This window comes from Sander vitreus, chromosome 9 (genome assembly GCF_031162955.1).
Source record: "Sander vitreus isolate 19-12246 chromosome 9, sanVit1, whole genome shotgun sequence".
NCBI classification, from domain to species: domain Eukaryota; kingdom Metazoa; phylum Chordata; class Actinopteri; order Perciformes; family Percidae; genus Sander; species Sander vitreus.
In genome coordinates this window covers 3050057-3071522 of record NC_135863.1, presented here as the reverse complement: position 1 = coordinate 3071522, position 21466 = coordinate 3050057, and the positions used below count along the sequence as shown (strand labels likewise).

Sequence of the window (21466 nt, the reverse complement as noted above, 5' to 3'; positions counted from 1 at the left end):
CAGGGGAGCAGAGAAACAGTAAACAGGCTGATAGCATCTCGTATGAGATCACTGCGCCTGGAACCATGTTCTAAGCAGAGAGACTAAGCCCAACACACACACACACACACACACACACACACACACACACAGCTGTGAAGAGGAAAGCAGACTTTGTTCTGAGTGACAGAGGAACAGCAGTGGAACGTTTGAGCCTTTACAGTGTAAACGGAGTCGTCTTCTGGCAGTGCTGCTCCTGGTTTCAGCCTTGAGGTCCAAGGGGTCAAAGTTTAAACCTAACCTGTCGAAGAAGTCAATTCCCAAAGCTAGCTTGGACTGACACCGGGACAGTTTACTTGCTGCCCCCTTTACTGTCTTCCCTGCTTCTGGTTTGTCACTTAAACCCTCTAAAAAGAGGGACTCTCCTGACTGAATCTCTGACTCTCTGTTGACTCACTCTTTCCTTTCTTCCCTTTTGTTTTCATGATTACACCTCGTTCATCTGGTCTGTCCGATTCCAGTTTCCCATGGCGATATCTGTTTTCAGATTTCGTGGAAAGACTAAAAATATTACAACTCCCACAGTTTAAACTAAATCTATCTCCTGCTATCAGACTTTATGTTGCAGCCAATCACATTACACTATCACTGATAACAAAACATATGTACAATTTGCTTCCTGTGTTGTGTATGGTGTTATCTCCATTTCACACATGCTCTGGGCTTGATTTCAGGGTAGGGGTTACTATCCTCCCTGTTAAAAAAAAAAAAAATGACACAGCCCTTCTTCCGTCCCCCTTGCATTAAGGTCGCTGCTTTATATTGTTTAAATTTCCTGGCCGATTATCGGGCTGTTATTTGGTTTACAGATTATCTGGATCGGCATTTCATTTGCCTGATAACCGATAAAGTGAATTAATTAAAAAGTGGTCTACTTTGGCTCTGCTACAGCTCTGCGTCTGTCATTTTGCTTCAGTTTCACTCACCACTGCATCTGACTTAATGTCCCGCCCACAAAGCTATCTGACTCTTTTACTCTGTAGTTTGTTGAAAGTTTCTAATTTATGAAATAATTGCTTGAAGCATTTAAACAAAGTTTCGTGTTGGAGTTTGTAACTTTGCAAAATCTTAATTTTGATGTTTTTACTGGAAATGCATATTGGTTCCATATATCAGTTATCGGTTTTATTAACTACTAATAATCGGTATCGGTCTTGAAAAACCAGTATCGGTCGATCCCTAATTCACATGACTGCCGGTCCTCCAAGAGCACCGCCACCTTTTTTTTTTTGTTTTTCTTTTTTTATAAGTAAGAGAGATGATAAGATAAATTAGCCAACCAGCTTTGACTTTGTGAAGGCATCTTGTCAACTAACTTTGTATCTTTCTGCAGCGTTTGAGAGGGGTCAGTATGATGGTCCCACTTATAGGCATGACTTGTTGGTAGCAAGGGAGGGTACATCATCTGACATACTGTAGTTTACGGAGTTGAATTCAGAATTGATTTATAAAAAATGGATTCATCATTACAGTTCTTGGGATAACCCAATACAAAGTAGTATCAAAACTTCTCCAGTCAAACGAAACCTGCATTAGTTTTCTTGTTTTGTTCCCATATCTAGGAAAAAAAAACTATTTGTATGGTTTTGCTTGCAGCTAATCAACGCAGGCATTCTTTGATTTATGGCGTCGTGTGATTGGTCTTGCCTCGCATTTGGCATCAGTTTAGAATCCCAACTATGGTGGTTCAGACTTGGCCTTGAGTGTCTCCAACGGCCATAAGGACGTTACAACAGCCCTAACAGCACTAACGAACAAAGCGGTATCAATCATCTTGACAATGACCCCACAGATAGCTGGACTTCCCTACCGTTTAGTCAGAACTGAAGAAGTGAGACGAAATGTCTTCAAGTCTAGTTAGCCTTTATTTTAACTTTACTTGGAGTCCTAGGACATGTTTTCCAAGTATTTGTTTTGTCCGACCAACAGTCCAAAGCCCCCCAGAAAAAATCTATTTAGAATGATATAAAAACAGCAAATCATCACATTCGAGAGGTCGGAACCAATGAACGTTTAACGTTAACATTGATAAATTACTTTTTACACAATTAATGTTGAAAAAATTGCCAATTGACAAATTGATTAAGCAACCAGTTGTTTCACCACTAATAAAATTGCCCTATTCCCCATCCATTCCTGTCAGGGTCCACCACTCCCCTTTGGAAATCTGTTTCACATCGTCCGTGCTCGTCCTCTATCATCCTGCAGATTTTTCCCTCTAGGAAGTAAGTGCTGTGATATTCCATGCGGCAGGCAGTTTGTGGTGAGCGATATAGAAGTAAAGGTACCCAGTCAGTGGGTCCGTTAAGTCGGGAGGCAGCGTTCACATCGCTCTCCTCCCCCTGCTGTTTGTTTTTCTTCCTGCCTGTTCAAAGAGGGCAAAATAAATAAAGTGCTTTTCTGGCCCAGCATCACTCGTCCCTCTGCTATTGATACCCTCTCTCTGACAGCCGAGGATGTGTGTACATATTGCATGTGTGATACTGGGTTACACTACGTGAAATAAAGTACAGAAAATCTGAAGCGACTATTTTCAACGCCTTTCACATTCTCTCTAGCCCCCTGCTTATTCATAACCCAGCTATGACAGATTAGCATGTATCTACTATATTTAACTTAACTTTTAGCTTAACTGGTGTGTGCATGTGTGTGTTCCGGTCCCCCCTTTCCCCCCCAAAAATGGTAAAACACCCACGGCAAATGAGAGGGCTCCTTTGAGAAATGTTTCTCATGTTCTCACGGTGTAAAAATGACGCTATCGCAGAGCTCCAAGAATCAGCAGCTCTGTCCACGTTACAAGGAGCTGGGCCCAACGTGTGTGTGTGTGTGTGTGTGTGTGTGTGTGTGTGTGTGTGTGTGTGTGTGTGTTTGTTTGTTAACATTAAATAGTGAATGACAGTCTTTATGAGACCCCTTCCCTTCCTCTGGTGAAAACATGGAAAGGTTATTTACTGAGGACTCACTGTTCATACAGCCAGAGGTCACAGTCGTGTGTGTGTACTTCCCCGTGCATGTGGCTATGTTTAGATGCACAACTACACTGATAATATCAAAGGAATGGCTGCAGGCTTGAGAGAATTTAGTTTTCCTTTTTATGACGTTTTTTCTTTTTTTTTTTTTTGCTCCGTCAGAATATATCCGTCTACATGTTAATGTGATCTGTAAGATGTTGATGTGGTACATCACAAAAGCAAGGTGTTAAACTCTAAGGCTGGAGCTGTCATGTAGGTGTCTTAGCCAAAAAAACATCCCTAATGTTTTCATCAGCAGCAACAGTGGTTTGTTTGGAGAAGAACTGTGTTGGAAGCCAAGTTGTCTGATGAAAACATCTATTAGAATTAAAGACATCATCCACAGAAAATCCAACCACATGGCAGAGTGACGGCTTATTATTTAAAGATATCACCAAAATATCGAAGAAAGGGATTTGCACCTGTCTCATCAGTATGTGTCTCAGTGATGCTAATAAAGCTTTAGCATATAGTATTTTACCAACATCTGGTGACAAGCATCACCCATATGAAAATAAACCACCAAGTCAGTATTGGTTTGTGTATTCCTTTTATTTTATTTTAATTTATTCTATTCTTTTAGACTAAAGTCATAATTTCCGTCTTCATCACATTTGAAGTGTATTCATAAACAACAGTTTAAAGACTGTAGAAGTCTAGTAAACGTAGCTTTCTTCTTGCTGCATAAACAAAGCTCAGTTGTTACCAGTGAATGCTTAGAGAGATTTTCTGCTGTTGACAGATGTTCCAAAGAGTGCTCCTTCTGTTTGTTTTACTTATACCCTAAACAAGCCTATCAAGTACACTTCTGTCATTACAATTACTTTTTTTCCCCTCCTAGCTGCAACCAAATCTAATTTTCTGGCTTTTAGGATAATGCTCGTTGTGTATGATTACTTAAAGACCCTGTGCACCAACACAGAGGGCTGGTACGACCTCCGCTCAGGTTGGAGTTGGGCAGCGTTAGGATTTATGTGAGGTCACCAGAGTCTATGTACTCATATGAATGAATAATTGAAAAAAAATTGATGGACAGTAGGTGTGCAAGAGTTTTAAAACTTCAGTGCATACCTTTTTGATATTAAAGGTGAGGTAGGTAAGACTTATAAAACTAACTTTCTGTCATATTTGCTGAAACTGACCCTATATTCGAGTAGAACTACATGAAGCAGGTCATTTAAAAAAAAAAAAAATCCAGCTCTGGCACCACCTACAGCCTGTAGTGCGATTTGCAAAAATCCACAGCTCCCTGTTCATTTACACCAATCAGGGCCGGGGGGCGGGTGTCTAACTGTGTGTCAATCACTGCTCATGCACATGCATTCATTCTCCCTTGTGGGGGGAGGGGCTTAGGAGACCGTTTTGGGCTTTAGACTGAGAAGTTGTCGATGTTCAAATTTTTTGGCTGAGTCCTGGATCTTCACAATCCTACCTACAGCACGTTTAATGAACGTCCGTTACATTCAAGCCATTGCCAAATGAGTCGCTACAAAGCTAATTAAGACTATCAGCTCCACACAACTGGAGCCACTCTCTGGGGCGCTGTGCGATCACGGAAGGCTTGTATCATGTGGACGCACCGACAGTTTTGTTGTCATTACTTACTATTTCTCATGATGGCGGCAGAAACTACGCACTATAGCTTTAATACATCGGTAACTTTTTTTTTTGTTACGTTTTTGTATGAAAAATTTATTAGTTTGTTATGAGTATTAAAAAGGGGTGATAGTTGAATAAAACAATCCTTAGAATCTGCGTGAGAATCAGAAGTTAATAACATGATTTTTAACTCAGACCTTGTAGTTTAACAAATAATTAATTCTTCTGCCCAACATTTCTGTGCAGCATGTCTGGCTAGAATGTGGGTTGCCAGATCCAAGTGGTCCAAGGCTTTGGTGTATCTCTCTGTACTGATATGAAAGTATCAGACTTGACAACCTCACTGTGATTACAAGACTCTGTAAAGTTACTGCTCCCAGCTGATGTTCGCCAAGAAATAGTTCCAGCATGTAACTCCCCCTGAAACCATAAATTGTCATTTTGAATATTTGTTTACAGATTAAATAACCGAGATACATTGTGTTAATAATTAGTGAGCCTTAAATACTGTACGCTTTGTCCTAGGTTAAGTTAGGTTGATGGGAGTGATTGAGTAAAAAGCTTTAACATGTTGGTGTGTTCCTCTAAGTTGTCTTTCCCTTGGACACTGTCTTGATTTAAAAGACGTTGGGGACTCACCAGAATCAGCACTGTGTGAATACAATGTTTTGGACTCTTGTGATCGACTGCAACCTCCCTCATCTGTCAGACTGTGTGACCTCTTCAGGGTAATGGGCTGTTGACTGCGAAAGAGCATCCTCTGAGGTTAACCACTGCTGTGAGGCTCGCCCAGCAGAACATGGTCAGAGTGAAACAGACAGTGCTGAGGTGCGGCCATCTCTGCGTCATCCCCGTCCATGTTACAGCAGCGTGTGCATGTGTCTCTGTGTGCGTATGGGGTGAAGTCAGCCTGTAAATATAGCCTTGTCTGTCTTTGACTCCACGTCCAGACAGTCTGTGTCTGACAAGGAGAAACGCTGCAGTCTCTGACTTTTTTGGTCAAAACACAACAGGAGAGAGAGGAGGACGAGAGGAGGAGGAGTGTGTGTGTGTGTGGGTGAAGAGAGGAGGGGGTTTAATAATTTCAGCCATCTCTAAAAATAGGGGGCTCAGTAACAGAAAAAAATCTGTGCTGCTAAAAATCACAGCTCCATAGCAGCCATTTGGATGATGTGTGCTCCCTGAGGTGGAGCCTGGGAAAGTTAGCTGTGTGTGTGTGTGTGTGTGTGTGTGTGTGTGTGTGTGTGTGTGTGTGTGTGTGTGTGTGTGTGTGTGTGTGTGTGTGTGTGAGTGAGTGATAAAGCAGTCTTGTTTGGGCTGCTGTAGCCCAATTTGTCCTGGTACGGTCTGGTTCAAGGTCCTGCCCTTTACTGACTCATTACAAGACCATCAGGGATCGTGAGATGCCAGCGGACATATAAATAAAAAAGCCTAGTCCTTAAATGAGAAATGTAGTCAAACGTAATTGAGTAAAGTTGCATAAAATATGTTGGAAAGGAAAACTCATTCGATGAAAGGAACTTCAGGAATGTGAGCCCACCAGTCTCCATTTCAGTGCTTTTAATCCATTTTCCCACTCTATATCAGGTCCCTCTGGCTGTCTGTTGAAAGGGTGTAGGCCTTTATTGTACTCAACTGCATTCATTTAAATGCTATTTTTACCAGCTGGTTTATCTGTACTGAGTTGTAATGGGTGGCAGGACTTAGTCACTGAGCCTCAGACTGAATGTCTCGGCAGGCCCAATTTGAGAAACATATGAGTTTTGTGTTATTAGGTTGTTATGGCCATTACGAGTATAGTCACAGGAAATACTATTTAATGCAACATCATTTCAGGAAATAGTCTTGATGTTTCTGTATCAAACGACCTGCTGCACATACTTTATTGACATTTTAACTCTAGCTAACTCAATTTATGGTTTGTGTGATTCTGTGTAATTAGCTTTTCTATTGTTGAAGAGAGATGTACAGTGAATACATTTCCAGTTCGAACAAGCTATTATTTTGTAATGAATATACATGTTTTGTTTTTAAAATGTTATTGTCAATGTATCATCAACATTTGGCTCCACATATTTATATAGTCTAGTGCTCTAAATGTCATACATCCCCCAGTAGCCTACGGTTATGCAGTATAACCACAGTATTTTCATTGTCTTAGAAAAATCATATTATTCTAAATGTATGGAAATGGGTATAAAAAGTTTTGATTGTTTGGCTGTAGTGTTCCAAATATCACATAGTAGCTAAATATTTATATAGATAAAAAAAATGTTCTTACTAAAAATATTTCAAGACTTTTTAGTCATACTTCAATTCTTATTTTTCTCTTGAACAATATATAATCAACATATAATTACCATTCAAGTAGCCTTTATTAGGTACACCAGGTGCTTTTGTTAGGAATTATTTAGAAGTATTTCCGGTTTTAATATGCTGCAACGTCTTTTGAGTTTCTGTGGTCCATCAAAAGTAGGCCCAAGTACATAGATTTGACACCAAAATAAGACCTTAGTTTGGTAAATATAAAAACATTTTAATCTTCTTCTTTTTTTTCATTTAATAAAATATGCCAAACTGTATGCCACTGTTTTGATTTTACCTAAAAATTAAAGTCCAAAGTTAGACAAATATCTAATCAAAGAATAAAGTTCCCATCAATCTGACCACTAATTTGATGCTTAAAGTGTCAAGTTTTAAATGCACTTTGATGCTCAAAACAGACACATTTCGCTCAGTTTTCAATTAGTATTAAGGTTTAATACCCAGCCACAGAGAAAAGAAGTTAATATTGCAGACTTTTATGAAACTACCTCTCCTTTCTGTCCCAGCTGTGCTATGTCAAAATGTTTGTACTGATGTGGATTGTGTGAGTGTTGTGCTGGCGGCGCTGTGCAGTTCTTATGTGATGTGATGTGCTGTTTAGAGATGCAGGTAGGACTCAAATCACCTGGTTTATACGATGCCACTTAACATATTGTAGAGTGAAACCACTTGTCAGAGCCCAGAGGGGTGTGTCTGTGTGTGTGTGTGTGTGTGTGTAGGGTGTGTTTATGAAAAGGCGTGTGGTTTTTGTACTACGGCATGTACGCTCAAAGAACAAAAGGATCCTTTGAGAGCAGAATTTCAGAGGAAGCTGTCAGACGTGTCCATTCTTCTCTAAGCCGGTGTTTGGGATAATCCTGCACTGTTATGGAATGCTGTTTAACACACAGACAGACACACTCACAATGTGTTGCCATTCACTCACATGTAACTTCATACACACTCTGTTCGCTCAGGTGACACAACCCACAACCCACTCGTTAAATCGCCAATATAAACTGTCCCTGTGATATAGGCAGTCTTCGTCCCGTCTAGTCTCTCTATAAAGCTCACTGCCCAGTTGGCTAAAGTTACAAACATATTCTACATAATTATGCAAACACAATGCCCTGCCAACACATATATAACAACATATAATTACAGGTTCAGTTAAAGAATAAATAAACTTGTATGTAGAGGTGCACTTAACCCTTAAATCCCTTAAGGGGACAATACCGCAAAGAGGCTTGTTGCCAAAAACAGTAATCAATTTGTCACCACAAAATGATGGTAAAAGACCAAAATTACATTGAAAGACAGGGTCACTGTTGGTGTCTACTAGAGAGCCGTTCACCGCAACAGTTTGAACTGCAGCTCACAATTGTGATGCATTAAAAATTGTAAATGGTTTTTTGAGAAAAAAAAACAGTGCTTGAATTTGTCTTTGCAAATTTCAAATTGTTCATCTCAGGATAAGTTACCATCCATGGCCGTTACCACCAACAAGGAGGTTATGTTTTCAGTTTGTCTGTTTGTCAGCAGGATTACCGAAAAAAACTTCTGGTCCAATTTTAATGAAATGTGGTGGAAGAGCATGAGCCAAGGAAGTAAAACCCATTAAATTTTGGAGCGGATCCGAATCGCGAGGCGGATACACAAATTATTGTTCACAATAGGGCATTTGTCCTTAGCAGAGGTCCGTGCTCTCCGTTTCAGGATAGCTAAACATAGTACAGGTGTTTTCATTGACATATTTTACTGTTGTGAGACTACTACCACTATAGACGAATCTTGATTGTGGACAGAAGTAAACAAGCCACTGTTACTGCGGCTTTACTTCACTGGTAAAGTTGCGTATATCGCTGTTAATGATTGACTGTTGTCATATCACACATATCTGCTTCTTTTGTCAGTGTAAATGCGTTCCGTTGTTCACTGCCAATTTTGGGAATCTATGTTTTGCCTTTTTCATCCCATCATGCAAGACCGGCATTTTTATGTACAGTATATCCCCTTCGGACCACATTATTGTTTTTAGGAATGAAAGAGCCGAAGCTGGGCGATAAATACGTGTTTTCAAGTTTAGCCTCCTTAGTATGGACAAGGTCTAATCCATTGCAGCATCTTTATATGATGGTTTGTTCATTGTGCTCTGGAAGTAGTATACGAAATGCAGTTACATGACAAGTAGAAAGTATTATAGTATTTCTCCTTAGTCAAGTATAAGGATAAGATTGGCTTCAACCATTGGCCAAGTTTTAAGAACTAAAACCGGAGTCAAGATGGTGATCTGTTTATGGGATGCGGGAGTGACCCATGGTGTTTGTCATCCTCTGAATTGTTGTGATGCAAGCTGTAATTAGAATTTTGGAGTTAAATATAGGCATATGTAAACATCTTCAGTAGTAGGAGGTTATCTGGCCTCAGTGCTGTATCAGTTTTGGGGCCTAGGTCATTCTGGAGTCGTAATTTCAATATTATTTGCCTAATCTCAGTACAAGATGGCTGTAGATGATTGCCAGTGTATCCGGGAAGTAGTGGCCTTGATGGATGTGGGTCTGAAAAGACCAGTAGATAACACAGACTCATGACGTACATGAGCGAAACCATGTTGGAGCCCAATTGTGACGTCCCACCCTGATGCATGAATGTCTTGTATCATAGCTGTGAGCGCAGGTCATTAATCTCATTATCAGTGATATGCGGTTGGGCTGGCAGGCCGGAGCTGCGTCTGCTCCAATTCAAGGCTTCTCTCTGGCCCACGCCGAAATAAGAACACTTTTCTTGTTATTTTTCAGGCTTCAACATTCTTGTCTGGCAGCTATGCAAGCATGTTGTGGAACAGAGATGAGAACCTCTTAAGCTACTAATGATCTGGAAAAGCCGCTCCGGTCGAGGTCTGTAGCGTGGAAGATTCTCCAAAACTCTCCAGTGCTATACCATTAGGACCCATGTTAAATTCTGTGAGAATACACTGCTGTTGGCAAAGACGCAATCATTCAGACAGACTCATGTCATGTGGCTTTAAGTGATTAGAAATTAAAGGCGGCCAATCCATTTATGCCATATATATAGTTTATTTGAAATTTACAATGTTTACCTTTAAACTCTGTCTGTATTTGTGCAGGAATTTGAATGAATCCCTGCAGTAGTGCATTTGTGGTTTCATGTAAAAGTGACTTTGTCATATGTTTGCATGTGTGGGTGAGGCATAAAGTGTGTGTTTTGTGTATATTCCCGTGTGCCCCATGTGGGTAGGTACTTACGCGTGTGTGCGTGTGCGCACGTGCGTGACCCTGGGGGTTAATGGCATTAGCAGGCCATGATTGGGCCTGATGGCTTTCTGCGACCATAATGGCAGCTCCATTAAGTGTTTACCGTGAGCCATTCCACATGTCAGCTGTAGTCAAGAAGCCAGAGACGGAGGACCGAGGGGGGCTTAACAATCTGGGACGCTGGGAGGGCGGCAAGAGACATAGAGGAGGGGAAGGGGAGGATGGAGGGGGTCAGCCGTAGAGAAGGGAGGTCCAGAGAAGTCGTCACTTTAGCTGGTGTTGAGTGTGGTTTGTTTCTCTTTCCATCCACTTTGCTGAAGTGTCTTTGAGCAAGACACTTATTTATGTATTTGGAGACGCTATCTAGGACAAATTAATCTACGCTACAGGGATTGATACATTATTTTCATTATGACAATCTGTTGCATTCACAAGCACATGTTAGGCATAAGCAATAAAGAGTTCATGGCCTGAAACAGCATTTTTGCAGCCTTTGGTATCACAGTGCTGAATGTGAGCACTATGTGACCTATACATAACTATTCTGAGTCAGCAGACTGCCTTTGGTTTGTACCAGGGATTTTCCCGCAGCCTAGTAGCTTTGGTTGTGCTTTATCTGTCCTCTATCTGACAGGGGCATATGGAAAAGATTAAATATAATACACTTTCAGGAAAAAAAGAAGTGGCAGCCACCACAGCTGAATGCTAAAGTTATGAAAACTCCTACTGTATTAAAGTGACCGTTTTCACCAGAAATGCGCTTCCTAAAGTATTTACTGATTTGTGAAGGACTGTTTCTTTTTTCTATTTGATCTAATGATTATTATTTTTTTTGTTACAATTTTAGTTTTATTTTGATATGTACAGTACCATTGAGGAGACATAAAAGCTTATAGACTAGTTAGCAGCAGGTTTCCTTGACTGACAGCGGTTTCAGCTGATGCCTTTCAGCTAGGAATGGGGTTCAATATAATGTTATCATATTCATTCATTTAAAACCCTATTCTCTCTATTTGAATTTAGTTTTAAGTCATTATGTTTTTAGGATTATATTGTTTAATCTATGTTATATATTTTAAATATCTGACGGATCGAGATTCTTCATCACATTGCTGTCAAAATTTGTCCTGCTCATTGGTTTGCTCATTGGTTTGCAATATAAACAGTATGGCACATTTCTAATGGTATGTACTGTATTGTCGTACTTCCCAATCCTACTTAAATAATAAGAAATGTGTTAGACTTTGCAACAAAGCTTAACAAGTCTGGGTATTTTACCAACTTGTAACCAGATCTGAAAATGTCACAGACATTATATACATGCTTGTTTTTCGACAGTCTCTGAAAGAGAAATAGAGCATTTGAACTTTGGTCACCAGGTTCTCCCTTGTGTGTGTCAGAATATAATTCAGGTAAAGGGGTTGCGGGTGGTTGGAGGGGTCAGTGTCTGTCTCTGAGCTGGTCGAGTACGGAGTGTGATGGGGGTCATCCTGTGGCCATGTGAACAGGAAGGTACGGGTTCAGTGTGAAGGGCTGAGCCTCTGAGCTGTTTATCAGATATCTAATGAAGCAGAGCAATGCTGAGAGAGGCAGGAGGGGCAGCAGAGGAGAGAAGTGAAATGGGGGTACAAGGAGAAAGAGAGGAGGGTGGGGTGACGTAAAAGAGTTTGAGAAAAAAAATGAGTTCAATGTGGGAAAACCCGCAGTGAAGCCAGCACTCTCCCCTAAGCTGTTATCCCTGAACGGGGAGAGAAGAATGAACCACAGTCTCCCATGATTTCACTCTATTCCCACTACAACGAGCAGACACATACACATCATATTATTTATCACATTTCCTGGTTAAAAAAAAATCAGCAGAGGCTATATCACTCAGCTCCTGCCGTAAACATTTTCTCTGGCTGCGAGAGAAGCCGAGCTGCTTTCCCAACTCCCATCATCGTAGTCCAGTTTACTACAGGCCACACATTCATCAGCGTGGTCAGCAGGAAAAGGGAAAGAGCCTGCTTCATTACAAGTTCAAATAATCAGCCAGTCAAGATGATCAAAACAGTTTTACAGTGTAGATGTCAGTGTTTGATATTTCACCGTTTCTAGTGATAATTAATCCTGCTCACATCGAGAAGAGAAAGGTTGGATTATTTTAAAATGGCAGAATGTGAATTAATTCTCAGGCGAGATCTATGCTCGGTATTGTTTGTTTTCTTAAATACTATATTGTATGTCAGGCTGCAAGTAGCAAGTAATGATTTTTTTTTTTAATTGTTTGATCTAGAAAATGGCCCAAAAACAACATGGCCCAAAAACATTACCATCACAATTTCTATAAATTGCTTGTTTTGTTAAGTCCAAAACTCAGATATTCCTTTTACTATCATATATAACAGAGAACGGCAGCAAAGCTGAAATGTCTTTTGACTTAAATTTGCCATTTTGCTTGAAAACCCAATTAATTGTTTGATTTGCTCTCTGCTTCTCAGTGTTTTAATGTCCATCAATAACCTGCATAAAAAAGTATAGAAATAAAGTTGACTTATTGTAAATCTGTCAGTGCATTAACCAGCTAACCAGCTAAATGTTTATTTTTAGGATTAGTAACATGCATTTTTACATGTGCTGAAATTCGGCTTTGCTTTATCATTTATGGTAAAGGAAAAAAAATACTTTCCATGTATGTTTTTTGTACCCTTCTTTTTCCTTAAAGGTTCCCTGTGCAGTTGTAGACCTCTTGTAGCACTATGAGGCTGTTTTTCTATGAGTGCGTCCCAGTTTAGATTATTTCATGCCTGCGCACATGCAAGGATGCACATTGACTTAACAAACACAAAATGTGGAAACAATTGGAAACATAGACTCTGATGGCGCTCTGGTCGTGGAAACATGCTTTGATTCGTTTGTCCTGCTGTCAGTCATACACTGAGCTGCAATTATTGGCTCATGTAGCAGTGTGAGAATCTGTTGTGTTCATCAGGTCTGGAGGGTGAGAGGTCAGGCTCAGGGGAGCCGTCAGCATTGAGCGGTCAGTTGACCCTGAACGATCCTCAGATAGGATGGCTTCGCCTCCCCAAGGAGGAACATTCCATCACTGCTTGTGTGTGTGTGTGGGTGTGGGTGTGTTTCAGAGCTAGGCATGTGCTTATACAAAGCCACAATCTGCACATACAGTACTTTAGTATCACAACTTACCTTGACCCTTCAGTCTTTTCTGATTTGCCCAGAGTAAGATATCATTGCCATAACATTTAAAAAAAAAAATCAAAAAAAAAATCAATATTCATTGTCCCCAAAAAAATAATTCCTAATGATTTGGATGACCCACCCTGACCTGTCCTCTGTTCATCCTCTGCCATTGTCACAGGTCAAAATGTTGTGCCTATACACAAGAAATTTCAACATATTTTTAGAAGATTGCCATTAAGTATAACCTAACGTATTCCTGCTCCCCAGAAGATGAACGTTTCCCATTTTGGACTCAAAACGCCTCCTTTAGCAACACCAACACATCAAATGTAAACGTTATACGCAACATGTCTAACGGCCATAGTGCCATTAAAACTAATAAATATTCATGATCACCAGAAGATCAGTCTGAAGCAGATTCACATTAAATTTGCTGTTGATAATCATGGCTGTCATAGCATATATTGTTATATTTTTGAGGCACCCTGACATTTCCTCTAGCACCACTTTATGGCAAAAATGTTTACTTATGCAAACAAAATATTAAAAAAAATCTAATAGGTAGATTGTTATATATATATATATACTGAGTATTGTATACTGAGAACATTTATTCTCTAAAATGAATAAAAGAATGTTTGCGTCACATGCTTTTTTGTGGGGTGTAATGAACATTGAAGCTTATGGGAACTCAGGTTTTTAGTCTTTTCTTTGTGTTTTTCTGCAAAAGACACCCCTATGAGTACTACTGCAGAGGGAACACAGAATATGCTAAATGTGCAGAGGGAGACAGCCAGTCTCTGCTCTGTCCAACTGTATCACATAAAACATCCTGATGTGGCTGAATGGAACACACACACACACACACACACACACACACACACACACACACACACACACACACACACACACACACACACACACACACACCATTCAATACAAATCCAAGTAGAGCACATAAACTGTGCTGCTGTGATCCCTCAGAGAGCGAGACAGACAAAGTGTTTAAGTTAACCTCTGTAGAGACAGAGAGGAAACCCACTCCACACCTATCCACCTTTCTGCTGTGGAGAACAGACAGTGTGTGGTTGGACACATTTACAATAGGCCAGAGTAGAACTAGTGGTTAACAGTGTGACTAAAACGTCACTGCACAAGTAGTTTTCCATACAGCAGAAGAGGTAAAAGTTGTCGCTTACCTTTTATGAAGTGTAGGAGTTTTGATGTTAATCTACAGTAAACGTCTGTAAAGCACCTGTTGCATTTATCTCTTCATCAAATCAGCTCACTAAATCTATTTAGTATTTTACCATTCCTCTTCTAAATATTTAAAACTGAACCATGCACAAAAACGTAATTTCTTTATGTAGACAATTTTTTGTGCACCACCGAGTCGCCAATGTCAGTTACTGAGACTACAAGAAGCTGTAACTGGCACAACAAAATCATTAGGACTGAGGCATTGACAGGAAGTCTTACTGTATGTCTGCATTGAGTTTTCAGTATGAAGTTTCATGATTTATGAATTTTGGTCTCTAATTTAGTATATTGAAGGTGTAACAGTGAGGAGTCGCAGAACATGTTGACATTTATGACTGTAAATGGCAACACAAATCTACTAAAAAAATAAACTTAGCTTTTAACATACTTTGGTTTCTTTTTTTGCTCAAACAGTATGCCAAGAATCTGAAGCACAAATACATAAGAACTTAAGTCAATACACAGAATCAATAAAATGTCTGCCTGCCTGTCTGTCTGCCTGCCTGCCTGCCTGCCTGTCTGTCTGCCTGTCTGTTTGTTCCCTTCAAGTCTCTACTAATCAGGCTAGACGTGCCAGAGGTCAGTGGCTCTGACCTGCTGGCTCTGGTTCACCATAAATATTATGGAACCACGCACAGACGCCCTTGTTGGCTGTTTAATATAGTGCTGGGACCATGAAGGGACTCAGACTATCAGCTTTCACTGGGGTATATAGGCTAATGATAATAATGGCTGCACTGTGTAGTTAGAAATACAAGTCAGAACTAGATGCTGCTGTACTTTTTATTTCTGTAAGTTTATCATCTCCTTAACGTTGCTACAGTATGAATTTCCCCATTGTGGGAATCTTGAATAACTTGTGGTGTAATGTATCGGTTGGGCCATGTCAGTTGTGTTTGCGTGCATAGGTGCATGTGCATTCATGGCCACGTGTGTGCTTTTGTGTGTGCCAGCAGCACAGTGGGCCTGTGGGAGTGCGCTGTCCTCCTTTCCCACGATATTTGTCCCATGAGCCCCTGTAGTGACGTCAGGACAGAGGTACGGGCGAATGCCCCGCTCAGAGGTCGCAGGTTCACTTCCTGTCTGTCAGGACTAAGTTGGGCACGGTCCAGTGTGGAGCGCTGAACTGTCTTTATGATCTCTCAGTGGTTTAACCTCTCTGTCCCTGTCTCACCCTTTTCTTTCAGGCTATGTGGCTGATGCTGCAACAGGAGGAGCCAGAGGATTTCGTCATAGCGACAGGGGAGGTGCACAGTGTGAGGGAGTTTGTGGAGAAGGCCTTCAAACGTGTGGGGAAGACCATTGTGTGAGTACACAAAGATACACATATAGTACACAGTCATGCATTTCCATACATGTTTTGGCGATTTTACATGTCTGTATCATGAATAAGCCCCCATGTCACTTTTCCATGAAAGTCACAACAATCACAGGACGTACCTTCTGACATTTTTATAACACTTTTCCAGTCAGATTTGAATGCCATCACTTTAAAGTGCCCAGATTATGAAAAAATCACTTTTTCTGGGATTTGGGGTGTTATTTTGTGTCTCTGGTGCTTCCACACGCATACAAACTTGGAAAAAACAAACATCCATGCTGTTTTGAGTGAGATACGGGTTTCTGAATGTGTCCTGTCTTTAGTCTCCGGGTGAGCTGTTAAAAATCGGCAGGGCCGTCTACGTCATCGGCCGAAACATTTGGTGCTAACCACTTTAGCTAATACCACATCAGCTAGCTGTTTCTCTAACTTTGGTCAGTACAAGGCAGGATTAGCCAGGAGACTTCTTCTAAACGAGGGCGCACTTCCAACTTTGCGTGGAATACCTGCAGAACGGGGACATGTAAGTAGTTCTATAGTGTTGTAGCAGTGTTTTGCCATGGAGAACGAGGTGGCTAACCGCTAGCAGCGCTAGCTGCGACTCCCAACAATGATGGAACAGAAGTGTGATGCCTCACTCTGTAGCTAAAACAGAGAGCTCAACACACAGGGTGAAAAGAGGAGATGCAGCAGTGTGCAGTACATCAAAAAGATGGTGTTTTTTGAAAATTAAACCATGTAAACCTATTCTGATACGACCTCAAAATACAATTATGAACCTGAAAATGAGCATAACATGGGCGCTTTAACGTAAAAATCACAGCATGAACTCATAGAGATACTCAATGCACAGTTTGTGTCTCCTTAGGAGCCCTGAAATAAATAATGTCCAATTTGTAGAGATGAGGACATCACATGAGACAAGGCTATACAAATGTATCTATTGTTATACCTTGTAATCAGGTACAAAAGACAAAAACACCCCAGAAAAGCACAGTAATCATCAGACTATCAGCTAATTCCCAGTTTTTCACTTTCATCCAGCTAACCAAGCAAAACATTTTAATTATACACAGCAAAATGCATCTAACATAGAAATTCCATTTCTAACTTTTTTTTAATCATCCATTTTGTGTGATCGATCTGGTGTTGGTGAGTAGGAGGCTTGGTATTGACAATCTGTGTGGTAGTTTCCTTAGCCGCGCTAGCAGAGTTCAAAAATGATTTTTTTGTTGGAGTGAGAAGCAGCAGGATGGTCATCCATTAAGCAATGGAGATCCAGAACCAGTTTTTCATTTTCAAAATAAGTTAGCAAATTCTTTCACTCATGCATTCTGAATATCACACATTGCACATTGCAGCTCTCTCTGTAGTGGTTCATGTTTGAAAAGAGCTCATGGCAAGGGGGCGCCTGGGTAGCTCACCTGGTAGAGCGTGCGTCCATATACAGAGGCTTAGTCCTCGATGCAGCGGTCGTGGGTTCGATTCCGACCTGCAGCCCTTTGCTGCATGTCGTTGGAAGAAGTCTCCCGTTTCATGTCTAAAGCTGTCCTATCTAATAAAGGCCTAAAAATGTCACAAAAAAGAGAACATTCCTGGATAGATGAAGCCGGCAATGTCACAGGTTCTACTGTATGTCTGAAAGAAGCTATATTGTGTAAACTTCTGTCTCCCGTTGAATGCCACATCTCCGTCCCCTCCTCTGTCTCACCTCTTATTCACCTCCCTCTTGTGTCCTGGAAGACTCTGACATGTTGGTGAAGGTGTGTGTTGATTTCAGAAAAAAAGACAGGTGACATGTTTTGTCTGCACGAGTCGTTAAAGAAACAAACTGCACAAGAAGTAATCAGGGAGATGAAGGAACCTTCCAGCAGCTGTGGGAAAATGTTTCCTTTATGCTAAGATTTGTGTCTCTCCAGGTGGGAGGGAAAGGATGAGCAGGAGGTTGGCCGCTGCCAAGAGACAGGAGTGGTACATGTGAACGTGGACCCAAAATACTTCCGTCCCACTGAAGTGGTAAGTCAGATTTCTCCCTGTCTCTTTGTGTGTTCTGTCTTCTGGCCTGAATTTGGTTTTTCTCTTCTGTCGTTTAACATTTAAGCATTAATATCTTCTTCATTAAACAGTATTTTTCCAAGACACATATTATAAGGATTGAAATTAACTTTTTATTTACTTGATTTAGCGTTAATGGCTCCAGACTTTAGCTGAAGGAACTTAATGTGCACACACATTAACACATTAGCTGACACTTTATCCATTCACTAGCTTTATAAAAAAAGAGTAAGTGGATCAAGATTATTTTTGAAATATGCTCCTTTATTTTAACATAACATAACAAGCATTAGCTATAAAATAGTTGTTTTCAGGGTGCCCTGGTGGTTTAAAATGCATGCTACAGTACTGTATGTAACAACAACCTCCATTTTCGAAACCGTCCCCCATCTCTCTCCCTATTTTTCTTAGTTTTGTTATTTTGTATATTGTTGTACTATTAAATGAAGGCAAAAATGCCATTGTTCATGGGTGATGAGGAGTAATAAACATGACCCCCTCTCACTTTGAGCTCTTTCTTTTTAAGCTAGCAAATGGCCTGAACACCTACAGTCTCTGGCCACAGCTACAGCTGGGTTGACAGTAGTTGTCCTAATCATGCAACTTTGTGTTTGTGTTTGTTGTTGTTGATACTGCCTTGAGTGAGCCCATAACTGACAGACCATCATGATCTTCAAACTTTGTACTTTTATTTGTACGGTTGACTTTAGAGATGTGTCAGAAACAAAAGGGTTTTTCCTCTTGACTTCAGCCCAAGCTAACTTGTCACTTAATGATAACTTAGAGGACCATACTGGCGGTTTTGCATGTTTTAGCCAATTAATTACAAACGTTATACTTCATGATTGCCAACTATTCTCCCAGAAGCATTTGTTTCAGTTTATTTCTGATTTATTGCTTGCTGTGCAGTTTATCATGCAGGAATGCAGACCATATCAACAAACTACACTCACTGCTGCAGAATAAAGTCGATCTACTATGATAAAATGAATTCATATAGTTCTGTGTAATTCATGACACAGCGCAGCAGATATTTCCTCTTCTATATGACCTTAACATGAATGCAACATGTTTTTTTCTGCATGTATCTGATCGCCGGTCATTGTGTCTGGGACCATACACTTATCAGATGTAATGGGTCCAGTTGACAGCCTCCGGCTGCTTATTGTATGCTTTTAAACAGCTGGAAACAAGCCAGTCCGCCTCTTGAAGAGTAATGTAGGCTGCATCCTGCCAGTTGGTGCTGAATGGGTGCTCATATTCAGGCAAGCAACGATGAAAATGTAACTTTAATAGCGAGGCCGTTTTTGGGCGTGTTGGAGTGACTCGCTCAGCTGGTGAGACAATTCTGCTGCATTAGAATGTGTGTCTCTTTGTATCAGCTTGTGCATGGACAAGTGTGCATGTACCTGTGTTTATAACAGCTGTGAGCATCCAAACCAAAAAATGAGCAGTCATGTTTTCTCTCCATCTCTCTTTAAGTGTCTTTGATATTTGGGAGGTCTTTCTCTCATCGCTGTGGCCCAGGGATATTGTGGCTGCTCTCCTTGGGACGGTGTAGGGTTACCCAGGGGTGTTGTGGCCGAGATTAGCTGTCAGGTTCTCCGTTTAAAGCTAGGAGCGCCCCTCTGCTGAGCTTTGGCCTGGCGAGATTAAAGCTGAGATCCAGTTGAGTGATGGCGGAGGATTAGCAAGGAAGCCCTGCTGAAGGCCTGCTGAGGCGATAGAAGCACCGGTCACACACCTGAGCCTATATTCTTTGTGCTTGTCGGCTCATTCATTCAAGGTCTTAACCCTGAAACCGCACTGAAAACCACTCCAGACACTGGTCGAATCAGCCAACGGTTGGAACAGTTCAGTGTCTTTCACAAGAGCTTTTGTGATACATGGACAAATGGACAATATATCCTGTAGTGTTGATGCCTACCTACCCTATCAGGCAACCCAGTCCATCAATAAAGCTAACATTAGTTGCAACATCTGCTTACAGACTTTGTCAGCTAAAGGAATTTGTGAAGGAAGCATTGAAAGGTTTCAAGATCCAGCCAGAACAACACAAAGTAGTTTCTGTGAAGGTACTTTGGTAAATTTGAGAGATGCCAAATGTCCAATTTGAACAATATTTTATAGATTAATAGACCAGAAAAATAGAAATTCCTGTACATTGTCACACAATCCAATCCTATAGCTCTGCTGGCATTAAGTGTTTGTAAGATTTTGGTCAAAACAAGCCTTGTCTACTGCACACCATATAGAGATATTGAAAATAAAATAAATTACTTGCAGTCACTGCAGCACTTATTAAACATACAATATTGCGGTCACTGACCTTCAGCATTAGGGCTGCAACTAACGATTATTTTCATTATCAACTAATCTGCAGATTATTTTTTAAATTGTCTATAAAATGTAAGAAAATAGCCAAAAATGTTCACCCCAGTTTCTCAAAGTCCAAGGCTGTTTCCTTTAAATGTGTTGCTTTTGTCAGTCCAAAACCCAAAGATAATCAGTTTAATATGATATAAAACAGAAAAGCGGGAAATCTCCACATTTGAGAGGCTGTCACGTTTGCATAAAAAAATGACGACTATCTATTTATTTATTTAAACTATTATTTATAATAGTTTGATTAGTCGACTAATAAAAACACAGCTCTCTTCATCAGAGATCACAAGTTCCGACTTCCCAAGGTGACATCTTATTATTTTGACCGACCAACAGTCCACAACCCAAAGATATTCAATTTTCTGTGGTATAAAACGGAAAAAAGCAGAAAATCCTAACATTTCAGAACCTAGAAATGTTTTTTGGATTAAAGGTTTCAATTTTTAAAGCTGTTCTTCTGTCTGTCAATCGCTTCCTCTATTTTTCGGGTCTGAGGTTGCATTTCACTTTCCAGTTTAAAAGTAGAATATCCAGCGGTTTCTATTACTTGGAACATGTGTAGCTCAGAGGGAACCGAGGGGGAAGACGGCAGGGATAACAAGAGGAAAACAGTTCACTTACAGAGGGGATTTTTCTTCTCTTTCTCACTGTCTCTTTATTTGGTGGGGGTTAAAGGGACTGAGGAGTGTTTAACCTCTGACCCCTTCAGACAGGAAGTGACTGACACCGGGCTCACAGCTCAGCATTGTGGCTCTCCTGAAGTGGAAATACCTGTCATCAAGTGTGTGTCTGTGTCTGCACGCGCGCGCAATAACAATCCAGCTGACTTAATCTCTTTCGGTAGTGTTTTCTATTTAGCTGCAAGAAAATTTGGATCCATGTGGGGCCTGTGTGTGTGTGTGTGTGTGTGTGTGTGTGTGTGTGTGTGTTTGCATGTGTGGCTGTACCTAAGAGGAGTGAGTCTTCAGGCTGTGTGCGCTAATATATATGTAATTCATCATTATCCCTGTCAGTGTGTGTGTCTGACATGGGCTCAT

General features: G+C 40.6%; 1 protein-coding gene across 1 annotated transcript in view; it reads left to right on the top strand.

The window, feature by feature from the left end:
- gmds (GDP-mannose 4,6-dehydratase) overlaps window positions 1-21466 on the top strand; it is a 181439-nt gene that overhangs the window by 123453 nt on the left and 36520 nt on the right. The window contains exons 8-9 of the mRNA XM_078258355.1: window positions 15856-15974; window positions 17909-18005. Coding sequence (XP_078114481.1) covers window positions 15856-15974; window positions 17909-18005 — 216 coding nt within the window. The remainder of the gene's footprint in view (window positions 1-15855; window positions 15975-17908; window positions 18006-21466) is intronic.